This window comes from Ascaphus truei, chromosome 6 (assembly GCF_040206685.1).
Source record: "Ascaphus truei isolate aAscTru1 chromosome 6, aAscTru1.hap1, whole genome shotgun sequence".
In the NCBI taxonomy this organism is placed as follows: domain Eukaryota; kingdom Metazoa; phylum Chordata; class Amphibia; order Anura; family Ascaphidae; genus Ascaphus; species Ascaphus truei.
This window is the reverse complement of record NC_134488.1, coordinates 2,084,197-2,100,902: the sequence shown is the minus strand read 5'-3', so window position 1 is coordinate 2,100,902 and position 16,706 is coordinate 2,084,197. Positions and strand designations below refer to the sequence as shown.

General features: G+C 42.5%; 1 protein-coding gene across 1 annotated transcript in view; it reads right to left on the bottom strand.

The window, feature by feature from the left end:
• The window catches only part of DCPS (decapping enzyme, scavenger), a 28,390-nt gene extending 15,464 nt beyond the window's left edge, over positions 1-12,926 (bottom strand). The window contains exon 1 of the mRNA XM_075603297.1: positions 12,759-12,926. Coding sequence (XP_075459412.1) covers positions 12,759-12,851 — 93 coding nt within the window. The 5' untranslated portion in view covers positions 12,852-12,926. The remainder of the gene's footprint in view (positions 1-12,758) is intronic.
• Between the last annotated feature and the right edge of the window lie 3,780 nt (positions 12,927-16,706).

Below are 16,706 nucleotides of genomic sequence, written 5' to 3'. Positions count from 1 at the left end.
GACAATATTATTGGTGAATTTTTGCAGGACCATCCATTTATGGTCAGCAGGAGGGCAAGAAATTTGAACGATGTTTTGGTTCATAGCCACTTTGATGAAGAGGTCAAGAGGACCTGGATACCCCCGAAACCACAAGGGTCATTCAAATGTGGCAAATGTAAGGCTTGTGATCACATACTTACCACCAGTACATTTTCAAATTGGAATGGAACCCAGACTTATAACATCAGAAAGTTTATTAATTGTCAGACCACAGGCGTTATATATCAAGCCATTTGCGACTGTGGCAAAGTATATGTTAGCAAGACCCGCCGCCCATTTAAGGTAAGGGTCTTGGAACATATGGGTTCCATACGCAATAAAACGGATAAACCTCTAGCGCGACATGTTAATTCTGTTCATCAAGATAAACAAACAATTGTTAAGTTTATTGGTATGGACCAATTCTCAATGGACCGTAGACATGGGGACTGGGACACAGTTCTGTTACAAAAAGAGGCAAGATGGATATATACATTACAGACACTATCGCCCAAAGGTTTGAATGAGGGATTTGTGTTTACCCCATTCATTTAAGATCACGTCAACTGACCCAGGGCACATATGAGTATAACTGAATATACGGTTAGTGGCATAGGAGTGTTTCCCCCTTTATAAATAGGGGTATATATTCCATCTTTTGTATATATACTTATCTGTTACTTACCTCTATTGCTGCACAGAAATGTGTTTCCCAGCAATCACATTTTGTTACACCGTGACTACATACTGTATATTTTTAACTGTCGGTCAATTACATAGTAAACAGTGCCACACAGCTAAGTTACATCAAGTGTATGATACGCCGATCTACATTATACCACAGGGCCAATTTCACCTGCCATTTTTATTAGTTGTATTTAATATCCCTTATAACAGGTTAGATATAAATTCTACAACATCTGAACTCTGTATGCATCATTTACAGAAGATGAGTATGCTATAACCTGATTATATGTACTTTACAAGTTTCATCCATGTTGATAGAGTTTTTATTATATTTCCTCTCAGGGGTTAATATTGTATCTTTACCCCATTACCATGTTCACAATTCGCTGACCATCAGGAGTATTAAACACTGATTGCAGAGATCAAATGCAGCAGTGCAGTTTACTTTAATTTATGCACTGCTGCAGTTGATATTGTGACTACATCAACTGCATTTATTTAAGGAGAGTCTAGGTTTATCAGTTAGTGCTGTATTAGTGACTTTTCAATAGCACTGCATGGACACACCTCCAGGAAGAAACTTCCAGCCAATAGAATCACTGCAATGCATATATAAGTTTTACTACGATCTATGGGACTTCCCCCTCACACTTAGCCTTGAGAAAGCGTTTCTAATCGCGAAACGTGCGCGTCAGCATCTGTCACTTGCACGCGCGCCGTCAGTACTCACGTGGCAGCATTATCGAGTTGTAGAGCAAACAGCTGCCAGACGGCTAACGTGTACTCCCTTCAATGTTGGGCAGGAGTCTTTGTGGTGACTCGGTGACGCATGGTGAGGCGAGGGCTGCTTGATTTCCCTTGTTATTTTGATGCATTAGTGTAACCAGCACTCCTAATGGTGGTAGCACATTCATTAATATCTGCATAGGTATACCAACAGCCACACCGTTTCTAGGGGTATATTAGCCACGGAGTGTGCATTTATGAGTGGAATTAGCTCTCTGTATTTTTGGACTTCATGAGCTAGTACCCAGGTGATTTATATGTGAATTAATATGGTGCATATGTGACTGATTTACCTTCACTAGATCTGTATACCATATGCTCATTGAGAAGTTTACTAACAGTGTGTTCAGTGTTGCTTTGTGGCAGTATTATAACAGAGTCTCTTTCTCACTCAGCATCCACCAAGGAACCTTTTCCTGCACATTAAACAGGTTTCTTTCCACCATACACAGCTTTATAGTGGCATTAGCACTCCTAAAAGTGGAAGCACATTCATGAATATGTGCACAGGTATACTAACAACCACACTGCCTAGAGGAGTCTGTGAGCCTCTGCACATTGTGTTCTGTGTTTAACAGCCTACTCCTTTACTATTTTGGAGCTAATTCGCTGCTGTTAGGTGACTACATGTGTCCACCATGAAACCTTTTTCTGCATACTAGATAGGTTTCTTTTGATCATACACAGCTTTATAGTGGCATTAGCACTCCTGACAGTGGAAGCACATTCATGAATATGTGCACAGGTATACTGACAACCACACTGCCTATAGGAGTCTATGAGCCTCTGCACATTGTGTTCAGTGTTTAACAGCCTACTCCTTTACTATTCTGGAGTTAACCAGTTGCTGTTAGGTGGCTACATGTTGGATTGTAGAGAGAGTCTACACTTTCCATTTATGGATTTATGATTTGCAAAGTGAGCACACACTGGATTGAAATACTGATCTTTGTCTGTACCTAGCATATTATGATCAATTTCACATTTCACCTTTACCATCTGGGACCTGTCTGACACCTGAGACAGGTATTGAACAGCCCCTCACTGATACCAGTGTACACCAAATTAACCACTAATAGGGATTACTGTATACCGGCTCCCTGGGACAGTTTGATCCAATTAACCTCAAATTGTCGCCTTACTTAGTTACCCGGAATATCAATATATATTCATCATAGGGTATCATATATGTGAGTCATTTGTTGAATTTTAACACCCATTATTTTAATTAGTATAGCATTAAAAATTATTTTTTATTTTCTCATCATACATCAGGGGGTATTGAGTGCTTATAGTGGGTTCTTGCTTCTTCAATACTCACCTTGTACGTCACCCATTAGCACCCTACCCCCACACTATTACTTTGTACTTGGCTGAAGCTGGGTTCTTCTATATTGATTTATGCAACAAAAAATGAATCAAATATAAAATAATCTATATTCATAAAAAATGAATAAGTTCCCAATCTTGGTTGATACCAGCAGGAGATAATGAATCCATACTTTCTTTATTCTATGTTATTGATTTACATTTTCTAGTACATAATTCATGATTGTTTATTAACTGGTTGTTTTTCATGTGTGTTTATATGCAATAGTCACTTCATGCGTCACTGAGGAAGCTATTGCGAAACGCGTCTGACGTTTTTTGGTCATCACAGGCCACCGTAGTGAGGAGGTTGGATTTCCAGCTTTGGCCAGCATCTAGCCGGAAGCGTATGCGCATGCGCGAAGGACCAGAGGCTGTATGAGAAGTGTGCAGGAAAGAAAGCAGACGAAGGTGGATCCAGCCCGTGCACAGGCGTTTTGGAAACCCACCCTGCTGTTTGCCGCTTGTTGAACTGCACACACCACCTAGAAGACTCTTCCAACTGGAAACAGGCTACACACGACAAACCCATCCGTGAGAGGGACACTCTGTAGAGCCTGGATCTACCTCCCCCCTATGCCAAACACTTTTGGCCGCTTGCGTCATCAGGGGGGTTCCCCTCACCCCCAACCCACCCTCCACCCAGAGGAACAGACACCTGACCAAGACCAGATACCCAGTGTGAGTGTGTCCCCTCCCCCATTTTTATTTCCCCCAAATACAAAGTCAAGATATACATGTATGTTGAATTTTCCCTCATTGTGGTCCCCCTCTCTCCTTTATTTTTTACGTCCACATATATCCTGGAGCCACAAGCAGAAGAACGCGCCTGAGGATTTCTTCCCTTTCCCTTCTATACTTCATGCTGTGTTTCTCTATCTGTGATTGGTGGTTGCCTGTCCGGATCAACTACCTCAGTGTTGTGTTTGTTGTTCCGTTTTTTGGCTTTTCTCACTGCTCACTGAGTCATAGGCCTGGGACATGGTACAGGGAAGAGCTTCACTGCTCACTGTGTCATAGGCCTGGGACATGGTGCAGGGAAGAGCTTCACTGCTCACTGTGTCATAGGCCTGGGACATGGTGCAGGGAAGAGCGCTGGGCAGCGCTGACGCTCATGCTCTCCTGCAAAAGCAGATTTTTCTTGTCCTTGCATGAGCGCCAGCGAGCGGGCTTGTGTGCCGGGCGGGAGGCGGAGCTAGCGCGCCACGTCACGGCGCCGATGTCACGGACTGCCATTGGCTTCTGGCAGTCACGTGACCGGCCCGGCGCTTCCCTCAGCGGCAAAATTTAAACTTGCCTGTCTCCTGCATTTCCACACGCCTGCGGAAGCGCAGTCTAAAGCCGCGCTGATAGGGATAATGTTTCCGCTCAGCGCGCCTCAGCACTGTCTTTTTGACCATGTCCGAGGCCTTACACAGACATGATGCTGAACTGACAACTGAAACACAGCCCTCCTCGTCTCCCCCTTCCTCCGCTGGGGGGGAAGGGGGGGGGAACAGTCGAGAGGGGGGGGGCAACACCAGACTGACGCGCACACGCAAACTGACACGCACACACAAAGACGCACGCACACAGACTGACGCGCGCACGCACACAGACTGACGCACATTGGCCACTTCAGTGTCAAAAAGTTTATTTCAATCATGTCCCCCCAGTCCTAAGGGACATATACCCAAAGGATTTCATAAATGTGGTTTGTGCAGGTGGTGCCCATTTGCTGTCCCCACAAAGAGAATACACACATTGTACCCCAAAAATAGACATAAAATTAGATATTTTATTAATTGTAATAGCAGTTATGTTATATATGTCATCTCATGTGGGTGCAATAAGAGATATGTCGGTCGTACTATTAGACCACTTAAAGTGCGTATCTCTGAACATGTGAGGCTGATTCGGAAAAAAGATACCACACATCCAGTGCCTAGGCACTTTTCTGAGTGCCCACAAGGAGGTATATCCAACTTCAAATTCATTGGCATTGAACATGTCCCCGTTAATGTAAGAGGTGGAGATAGAATTCATCTTCTCAATAGGAGAGAAATGTACTGGATCTTCTCTCCATACATTGCTTCCATACGGTTTAAACGTGGATTGGGAATTGCAACATTTTTTGTAGAGCAACCTATTGTGACTTTGTGACTCATATTGTTATTTAGTGGTATAGCTTTTTGATTATGTCCCATTGCCCCCTCCCCCCCACCCCCCTTTTCCCCTTTCTTACTGTTTTTATCTTATTATTTTTTTCAAATAATAATATTGGTTAAAGGTTGCTATTTTCACATGCTGTTTCCAATTAGTTTATATACTATATTACATTACTATACATCCAGTTTCATCTATCCTTGGTCCTATATTAACTTTATTATATTCAATATAACTTATATAGTATTGTATACTTTCAGATTTATTAATTAATTAACTAAGTCTGGTTTTGTAAATCTGTTTTTAAATTTGTATAACAGTTGCAGATTTTGAGTGGGTTCTATATGTATACTTTCATTGATACTCATTTAACCTGTGCCATATGTCTGCAATTTGTTTTTTTAACTTTTTTTATCCTGGTTATTTGTATTCCCTGAATGACTTGTTTGCTGAGGCACCTGCTGATCATCCCCTGGTCGCAGGTGTCTAAGATCAGACATCTCATATTAGGGCTGCATGTGCACTGGCGGATCACTCTTTGACAAAGGCCCCACGGGCTGAAACGAGTCAGAGGATCCGCCAGACTTTTTTACCCTGATGTCTGATTAAACTGTTTGCTTCATCACCATTGCCTGCTGCGGTCTTCATTCGGCTGCGGGCCGTTCCTGCCTCCCACGGGAGGAGTATCTTCGTATCCAGCGCATAGCCTTTTTTGGTTTTGAAAACTAGTAATTGGTTCAGCTCTCCTCTAGCTTGTATTTTATTATACATTTGTGAAGCGATTCTAATTGATATAAAATACATCTTTCTTATAAATTAATGTCTTATTCTCTTTTCCAGGAGGATGGAGCAAAAAATTTGCCGCGGATCACAGCCTTATGGGCGTCCCAGACGATGGAATGTGGAATATCTGAAGCGTTCAAGTCAAAATATTGATGGAGTTCCTATGAAATTTCTGCTACTATCAGGACTTGCTAATAAATACTTATTCAACATCATAACGAAAAGAGGATCGTAGAATGGTCTGACCATGCAGAATCTAAAATGCCTGCCTTAGTGAGATTGTTGCATAAACAGTAATGTAGGAAAATATAGTAATTTCTACATTATTGTGGGGGGGGGATGAGAATACAATAAAATCTTTAGCTTTTGGTCCAAGTAATCTCAGGAATCAACCAGGCCCAGACAGTTAACCCCTCTCCAAGACTCAGATAATGTGCTTTTGAAGATTGGAGAATTGGGAGTTGGCTTGTCGATTAATGAATTAAAGCAGCATTCAGGTCACCTTCAACTATCAACATCCCATGCTGTACACTTTCAATCTTTTTAATCAAATTTTGAATCAAATAATTTTTGTTCTCGTTAGCAGCATGAGCATTAACTATTTTAACGCATCTCAAATTACATGTACCAATAAGGCCTTTTTTTTTTTTTTTTTACATTTGTAAAGAAAAATGTAGATCTTTAAGAATAAGGAGGGTTATCCCATTCTTTTAATTGTTCGATGACACTTCAAAACATTGTGGGTATAATTTACAAAAAAGAAGATGTTGATCCCTTTTTCTTAAGTGGGTCGCCTAAGGCCGAGTCCATAGAAGGACAGGCCGCGCTGAGCCCCTGCATTCTCAATGAGGATGCCTTGAGAGGGGGCTCCGCGAGCGTCCGCAGGCGTGCTGAGGCGCTGGATTTTCCAGCCGACAGCCAAGCTGCTTTTCAGAACACTGTCGGCTGAAAACATCCAATCAGCGCAGAGCAGCGTTAACGTCACGGCGCCGTGACGTCGCGGGCGATTGGCCCAGCGACGTCACTGCCCCGCCTCCCTCAGTCTCCCCCCGCATGGGCATGAAATCGCACAGATTTCAGCAGGCGAGCTTCAGCGTCAGCGCGGTCCAGCCCTGCTTCCCCTTCTATGGCCCCAGCCTAAAAGAGAACTCTATCACCATGTAATCTTTTAACCTCTTGAAGGGCTATTCTCAATTTTTTAGAAGAATTTGAACTTTTTGCAGTTTGAGAAATTATGTTAAATGAAATATTCAATTATACAATGTTGAACTTTGTGCATGCCTAGAACATAGAAAGCATACCGAACTGAACAGGATCTGACTGGGAGAGATGGGGGGGGGGGGGGGGGGGAGAGGGGGAACCATGAGATTAAACTAGTACAATGAATTAAAATCAGAGTGGGGTTTATGAGGTAGGGAGGGATTTATGAGGTAGTGGGAGATAAATTTAGGGCCATGAAACCCAGATATTGGGAGGACCGCAGACAGAGCTTTTGACAGGGGTGGGTGGAGAGGAGGAAATGTGAGCTCAGGGAGGGCTTGAAGTCAAATATATAGTAAAATTAAAAAACAGATACATAGAGCACCAAAAATGTATAATATCAAGAGCCTGAACTTAATAATTGCTAAGACTGCAATGAGGGGGGGTGGGCAGGACAATAAAAGCAGTGGGTAACCCTACCACCACAACTATTCCAGGAGACTGCAGCGGTCTCCATAGTTTCAGAGTATAGCAACCTTGCAAATCGAGTGAGGTATGTGTAAAATATTTCAATAAAGTCGTGAAATTAATTACACTCAGTGAGACTCCATCTAAATCCAAGACTCTCCAACAATAGTATTTTGATTAACTGTGTATGACTCAGGATGCAGGATTTCAGCTGTAAGGAAAATCCAGGGTGAAAGTAAAGTCTGATGAAGATATTTCCAACAGGAGTCAAATGCTTAAAGGCTTGAACGACCAAGGAGACCAAGACAAAAAACAGTAGCGAGCCCCAAGACAGCCTGAAGACCACAAAGCCAGGAACAGAACAGGTTGTTCAGTTCAGGAACATTGCGAGACTGGAATACAGAGATCCTAGGTGATTCTCAGTTTACACTGCTTGGTAACAACAACCAGGCAGATCGTTAAAGTTTAGGCGAGGCCTTGACAGAACTACAGACCACGGTTTCAGCATCATCATTTTTATAAATAAATAAATCTGCTTCGAGGCCCAATAATTCCAGGACTGATCTGCCTTCCTTAGGCGAGATAATGACATGAAAGGAGTTATGAGACAGCAGAAAATTCCAGAGAAAACACCACCTATATTTCATCTGGTTTTCCCACAGGATAGCAGCGATGGAGAAATATTCCCACTCTCTGGCAAGTGTGGCCTGAGCTATGTCTAGAAAAAGTTATATGGCGGATCCCTCGAAATGGACTTCAGAACGAGATCTGGAGACACGTACAATGTAATTTTTTTTTCTCAGAAAATAGTGGAGTCAGATAATGATGTCTCAAGGTTTTTCACTAATCAAATGTTTACGTTTTGGAGGTCAAAGAGATCAGTTTGCAACAGTTCATCTGTGAGGGCTGGAACCAGAGAAGTAAAAAAGGTGGGAGAGGTTTGAATATAGCAAGTCATTTCTTATGTCTTCAGGCACGTTTCTGATTCAAATGTTATTGCGCCTTGACCTATTTTCAGCATCCTCCAAACTTCCCAGGATAGAGTTAACTTGTCCTTGGAGGTCAACAATTTATTTGGATTGGATAGCTTGTGAATGAGTGAATGAGTGATTCTGTGCGCTCATACATACCTGAAATGGGAGGTTATTTCCTCCTTTGGGTAGTTAAAGTATCTGGGATTTGAAGTGCAACGCTGCTTTAATTTCTTTAACATAGCCACATGTCTCTCATGGAGATCGGGAGTGATGTTTTATCTTCAGAAGCAGAGTCACGGTCTGAGCCTCCAGATGGCGGAGTGCCACCATATTCCAGCAGTGCCACTGGTCTTTTCTTTAAAAGAAAATTAGTTACTGCCTAAGAGAAGGTCTATTTTAGACTTCAAGGGCAACGGTAGAGGATGTGTGTTTCGGGGGTCTCAGATCAGTATGTGCAGATCATTGAAGCCAGATGTAAGCCATGCAGCCAACTCAAAACCGTGCAATTATGCCCCCCTTATTAGCTTAATATATTTATATACACTTTGCTACTCAAACCTACACATCACAAATTAAACATATGCAATGCCAATAATGTAAAAACGCTCAGCTATTTAAATACTCTTATCACAAGTTTTTGAAGTTAAACTTCTTTACTGGCAGTAGCAAAAATCTCATAGGGAAAAACAAGTCTTCACGCTGACGAAAATTCTCACAGAAATGACTGCATGTCAGTCACAAGTTCGCCGCATCTGCTGCAGCTGTCGGCTAGCGCACATCCTCAGCTGCCGGCTAGCGCACATCCTCAGCAGCCAGCTCGGTGCGCATGTGCAGCAGCCACCAGCGCCATGCACAGGTGCATCAGCAACCCACTTCACTTTAAAAAAAAAAAAACAGAGACCACACACAAACACACAAACACCTTTTCATTTTGTCACTGAAATTGTGTTTTCATTTATAATTGAAAACATCATCACAAATACAATTTCTGTGACAAAACAGTGACAAAAGACAAGATAAAAGACAACGATGTTTCACTTAAAGGGCACACACACCCTTTTCCCCCTAATTTAAAGACGATATGTAATGGATTTGTAAATTAAAGTCAACTGCCTAACTTTAAAATCACAAATAGGACAGACTATACATTGTATCCAGATAATCAGAAGCTCTGGGGAGAGGAAATGCAACCATTAAAAAAAAAAAAAAAAATATTATAGGAGGATGTACTACTGTACATTAAGCTGTTTAAGTAAAGATCATGAACGATTTGCCTACATCTATTTTGTTATAGAAGGCTAAATATAAAATACCTTCACAACCCCCAAAAAATTATTGGAAGACAATAACTATCTAAAAAAATAATACATTTCATAGAACCAAACAAAAGCAAAAACATCTTCATTTTTTCCCAGATCACAAGTATATTTTGTTTTTTTACTCAGAGAGTCATATTTACCAAGCAGTGTGAACTGGTCGGGTATCAAAAGGTTCATTCAAGTGGTCAGGAATTCCAGTTTGGTATAAGAAATTCAAGGCCCAGTCAGACATCGAATACGTGTTGTTTATGCACAGGGTTGCCACATTCGACAGAAGGCCAACCCGGAGATTATATATTCTTTAAATACAGTACTTACCTCTGGCGTCCTCTTGGCATCTCTCTGCAACTCACTTCAATATTGTGACGCTAAATGACGCAGCGTTGCCATGACAATGGGACGCTGCGTGACATTGCGGCATCAAGTTGCCATGACAACGTGGCAGCGCATGACGTCAAGTAGTGTCTTGTCATGGCGTGCGTCACATGATGCCGTTACTTCACGTGGCGTTCCTGTTATGGCAACGCAGCACATATTGCCAATAGTTGCAGGGGAAGATTCCGGAAGACGTTGTCGACGCCGCCACCTGCCCATGGTTACCACCACCCCGGAAGGTATAAACAAAAAAGGTCACACACTCACCTTTAGTCTTAGATAGTAGTCTGGGTGTACTAGGGTAGTGGCAATAGCATAAAAAGAGGTATCTTTCCCCAAAGGCTGAGAAAGTACAGAAAACCCATTTACATGCACTCTCAGATCTAATTTGTTCAGTAGTGGTATCAGTCTTGAGACTCAGCAATGCACATGAAATACTGTTGTGAACAGTGTAATTAAACAAAAACCTATGAGGTAACCCCTAGTTTAGTGTATAGTATAGTGTATATGCTTTAAAAAAATTATATTTCTAACCAGATAAAAATAATGGGGCACATTTTCTTTTTTAAACACCTGGGGCGTATAACAATGGAGGTGTAATCCACTGTAGTGTAGACCACTGAAAGTGGAACAATATGAGGGCTCTTATTAGCAGCAATCAATACAATATTGTTCAAATTGCCCTGTAAATTAAATTGGGCACTCAAGGTATTGCTCTGTAATTTTATGTGGGCAATTAATCCTAGGTAATGCTCAGACACTATCAGACTATGCCTGCTGGTTATCCGGTGGGCTATATTGCCCAATTAAGGTAAGGGGTGCTGTTGCCTTAGTACCATAGGTACAATGTGTACAAGTAAGCCTGTGTTCCCCCTATTAGATGATTAGTGCACCAAAAGATAGGCTAAATATAACAATGCAAATTTGAATAATAGGTCTCTTAAGTGTCCCAGCACCTAGATAATGAGAGGGGGCTGTTTGGAGCCATATATAAATGCCAGATGTCTGTATAGATTCACGTGAGTAAGGGCTGAATGTAAAGGCCCTTTTAGATCCAGTCTGAGTATTGTCAGGCTGGTGTCGTTGCAGAGTTATCAAAGTCCTGTGACTGTGGGATAAACAGTGAACGGACAGGATAGGAAGGGTAGGTATTCCTTGATAGTATTGGAGGTTAGCAACTCTGTAGCAGCAAAGTCCTGGTAGTATACTTGCCTCAGACTCTGCTTAGGTGCCAAGATGAATATTAGCGCTCAGCCAGATAGGGAAGAATCAGCTCTCCCTGCACTAGTTATAGAAGAAATAAACTGTTCACTGCTTCCCCAAATGTAAAAACAGTGCAACAGCACCACCTCGTGGTTAAAAGTGCTAATAGCACAAACAGAGCAAGCAATAAGCACTCGTAAAATGACCACTATAACAGTGTGCATAAACAGAAAAAGATATTACAAAATATAATTAAAAAAATAGAAAGTCTAAGCAACTACTCAACCTCTAAAAGAAGCAGTCGGATTCTTCAGAAGACATAGATGGACAAAGAATGAGGGAGTGGTTGCTTGACAGATTCCGTGGATAGACATCAGCCCATCCGTGCTGTAACAATTGTGGGTGAATACAGCTGTAGGTGCAGGTGAACTTGGATCTTGAGTGAGGATAAGAGAAACAGGGACTGCAATATGTAAAAGAACTTTTAATACAATATACACAAAATAAAACAGTCCCTTTGGGTGCACACACATTTTTGTAATGTCTTTCAGGGCATCAAAAAGGTATCTCTTGCTCCTCCATACTCCAGTGGACGCCTCAGCTCTTTGGTTATGCCTTGTGCTCTCTCCTCATGCGGCCGCTGGAAATTGCACTCGGTTCCGCTACAGCTCTGATGTCACGGTTCGCCGATTATCTGGGGTTGTTTCTCCTCTCGCTCTACACGTTTCGTTGGCTTACTGCCAACTTCGTCAGGAGTGATTGATGATCCAGCTCCCTGCACTAAATACTACCCGCCTCCACTTCCTATTAGCTAAGTGGAAAACTGGTATAGAGTACACATTCAGCTGATCCGCTACACTGCTGAACAACTACTAGATAAACGATGTCTATCCACTGAATCTGTCAAGCAACCACTCCCTCATTCGGTGTCCATCTATCTCCCTGCACTAGTAGCTGGCCGCCCAGGCAAGGAGATGCACCGGGTAGGGGCTTTCCCCTGCTAACAGCCGAGTGCGAGCACAGAGACGTGCCGGGCTTGGGGTTCCCTTAATAACAGCAGAGTGCTTGTTTGGTGTATCGCCAGACTGTCCGCATAGACTGTACACAGCATTAGTAGTGACGTCAGCGGGTTACTACCCGGAGGTTTACTAGGAAAACCCGGAGACACCTGGTCAAAACCCGTAGTCTCCGGGTGAAACCCAGAGTGGTGGCATTATCTGCATGATGCTGCTAAAGTTTGTTGTACAAGGTTCCAGGGTGCTGCAGGGTGCTGCAGGGTGCTGCAGGGCCTGCTCCCAGTTTGCAATTTCTTAAAGAAACCTGGATTTTTGGGGGCTAGATATGTTCCCTGTAGCACCCACAGCATTTATGTAACAAATGTATTAAAATAAATAAAACAGGTCTCACTTATTACATGCTTGCATGTTACCTGTATGCTGAAGCTCTGGGCCTCAATAAAGGGGAGCGTGATCTCTTTGTAGTCCTCCCCTGTTTCATGGATTAGATAAACATCTTGCTGCATATACTTTTTAATGTGTTTTTCTGTTGCCGGGCAGATGATTGTGGTTTTCAGTTCTGGATAGGGAAATAAAAGATTTATTAATAGTCCAATGACATTTCAGACAGCATATATTATGTATATATGAAGAAAAAACTAAATACACACACACACACAGACACACACACACAGACACACACACGTGATCCAAAATACCAGCACGGCAAAGAAGTTGAAAAAAATCGTATTTATTTAACAAGCAATTACAGTTTCAGTCCCCAGGGTGGCCTTCAGGGGTAACTAAATAACTCAGGGCCATACAATTTAAACAAGGATTTGGCACGAAAGTGAGAGAGTGGGTGGGGTTAGAGTTGCCAAGTAACAACTAGAGAGGGACAGATGTCAAAGTGAGAGGTAAAGCGTTAACAGTTGAATTTTAAAAAGTTACCAAGCGCTTGACTTTAGATGACAATTTCCCTTGCACATTGTGATTTTTACAGTTACCCCCTCTCTACCTTGCACCGCTCTACCTAGTGTGTGCAGCCATCTTGCCTTGCTACATATAGACTGTCACAGGAGACCAGTACTTACACCAAAACCACCGGGATCACTAGCACCAGACAGGACAAAGTTATAGAATAAAATGGGGTTTATTCTGGCACGCCAGCAGACAAACAAGTACAAAACACACAATACCAACTGGGTATTGGTATTGACAAAGTGCACAAGATGCACGAAACGAGTCAGAGTTCCTCCTAAGATGATTTGCTTTTAACTGATGTTGCTATAGTTCATTTAATCTTTAATTTGAAATTGTGATCTAGCATCCGTCTTTACTTCCTACTTCCGGAACGCATGTGGCGCTTGTTGGTACGCAGTGCACCGCAATCATATTCCCCTTTGGAGGAGATTTCACCTTAATACCAACTGGGGGCCTGGGGAGGCTTGCCCTGTCCACGTCTCATCCAGGCTATCACAGTGCTGATCACACAGCAGAGCCTCTGACATGTATCTCCAGCTGGTCACTGTCAAGATCCAAACTCCTTCACAAAATGACTGTCTCTTTGATGCTCTCCACAGTCCTTTCCAGAGTGTCACTCTCCCTGTGGGATAACTAACACCTGCTCTGACCAGCAGTGTTCTTTAGATACCCCTTGGTGGATAACCTTTTACATGGGAGGGGTTGCTAGCCAATCAGAGCAAACCTGATTGTCACTCTTTCACACTCACGAAATGTCTAACACCTCCACCCTCCCAACCATTGTCTCAATACACATTTATCTGCTGGAACCTCAGCTGATTAAATCTCAGAATCCCCTACATAGAAATGCAAATCACATTAATAGTATCTTAGAAATGAGAACATAGTCACATAATCCAATTAACACTTTACAGGACTGACTCAACTCGCATCACAGAACAATGCTTTTCTAAACAGGGGGGGGAGAGGATTGTCACAGGGAATAAAGAATACAGGCTTTGAAATACCTTCTCACATACACAGTGCATTACACATTCCCTGTTCCTCCCCCAAATATCAAATACATTTGGCTGAAATAAGCCTTACATAGGTGGCCAAGTTACATGGATTTAGGGGTAGCTAGCTGGGCTTCATTTCAGTTTTGTGATGCCAGCTACCCCTACCATCACATATACCATATACTGTCAACCTTTGTTGTAATGAATTTTTTAAATAATTGGTATAAAAACATCTATACTTTATTTCTACGTTTGTTATTCTGTTATTGTCTATGTGTGTGTGAGATGTGTGGGGGAGATGTGCAAGCGGGGGAGATGTGCCAGCAGGGGGGCAAGGGGGAGATGTGTCACCACGGGGGGAAGGGGGGAGATGTGCCAGCAGCAGGGGGGGAGAGGGGAGATGTGCCAGCAGGGGGGGGGGGGGGAGGAGGAGGGATGTGCGCCAGCAGGGGGGGGGGAGGAGGGAGATGTGCCAGCAGGGGGGGGGGGGAGATGTGCCAGCAGGGGGGGGGGGGAGAGGAGATGTGCCAGTGAGGGGGGCTGAGGGGGGGGAGAGATGCGGCGGCAGCAGTGCGGGGAGATGTGTCGGCAGCGGAGGGGGGTGAAATGTGCCAGCAGCGGAGGGGGGTGAAATGTGTCGGCAGCGAGGGAGGTGCGGCAGCAGCACGGGGACATGTGCTAGCAGCAGGGGGGAGAGGAGGGCGGGGAGATGTGCCGGCAGCGAGAGGAGATGCGGCGGCAGCGAGAGGAGATGCGGCGGCAGCACGGGGAGATGTGCCGGCAGCAGCGCAGGGAGATGTGCCGGCAGCTCCCCGGGCCAAGCCGGGTACAAAAGCTAGTATGCTATACAGAAGATTCATTCTGACAAAAAATAATATAGCTAGTTTCAGTAGATAAAAGTTACAAGGAGATTATTTTAAGTAAAAGGTGTGATTAACTATTGTAGCTAGATTATATGACATACAGCTGTTTTGGACAACCTGTAAAAGGATCCGGTCATACGATTTCAAGGAGATACAAGGTTGATTACCATATTTGTAAGAAAGCTGTGGATTATTCTTGAGGGACACATGGTACAATGTTCGATCATGGTGCTGTGAGTAAGAAGGCTAACTATGGAATACTCTGGATAAATAAATCACAGATTTGGCTAAGGAGTCAGTTGGTATACCAACAAGATAGAAAAGAGGAAGGTTTCCACCCATTGAAGAAATGATATGCAATTTATTTGAAAATAATGTAATCTATTTGATGTAATCTACCCTATTTCTGCTGTTTGTATATGTAAGTAATAAAAGAAACATTTATTTTTCCAAAGTTGTGCGCTAAACCCAGAATGCAGAATTATATGCAGCTGTGATAATCTAGAAAAATACATTTTACACATACATATACCCACACATACACATACAGTGATGAGAAAAAGTTTGTTAATAACGATAATTATGGAAATTCCATAGATTTTCCATGATAAAAGGTTTTGCGTCAAAGTGGTTATATGTGGCTATATAGTATGTGTGTGTGCATATATATATATATTTATATATATATATAGTGGTGAGAAAAAGTTTGTAAACCCCTTAGGATTTTCACATATGTCAAACCTAAAATGTTATTAAGTCTTAATCTACTGTAAATCCTAACAGATTAAGATAACCTGATCAAACAAATGACACAAAAACATTATACTTGTTCAACATTTATTTATCCACAAATGATTCAACATTCAATATCCATGTGTTAAAAAGTATGTGAACCTTTAGATTCAGTATCTGGTGGTGCCCCCTTTAGCAGCAATTACTTCAACTACTGTAAGAATTTCCTGTAACTGCTGGTCAGTCTCTCACATCAGTTGAGGAATATTGGCCCATTCTTCCTTACAGAAATGAGTGAGTCCGGTGCTCAAACAAGCCAATGCCCCATAAGTGAAATAAAATTTATTTTTCTCTTTAGCTGCAAAGCCTCCTTTAATTTGTATATATACAGCCAATGTAATATTGCTTGGAGAATGATGCCTAGTGTCTCCAATAGGTAGGACACACATAGCCTTGCTGACACCTATATTATTCTCCTAACTGACCAACTAAGGCATCTTCCTGTATAATAAATGATAAACAAAATAACTCACTTTAGAGTCCTGTTGAATCCTGGGAGGAGGTCCTGGGACATGCATTCGTTGAGTGAGGGAAACAGGAACAAAAAGGTAAAAAACTGAGCCCCATCCAATTCAAGGAAATTGAGATCCAGAGGGGGCTCTCATAAGATAGACTTTTTTTTTTTTTTTTGGTATGTCCAATAAAAAGTCGAACCACACTACGCGTTTCACGTCTATGGCACTTCATCATGGTGTGTGCAGGAGGCGTGAAACGTGTAGTGTGTTTCCAATATGTCCAATAGTCT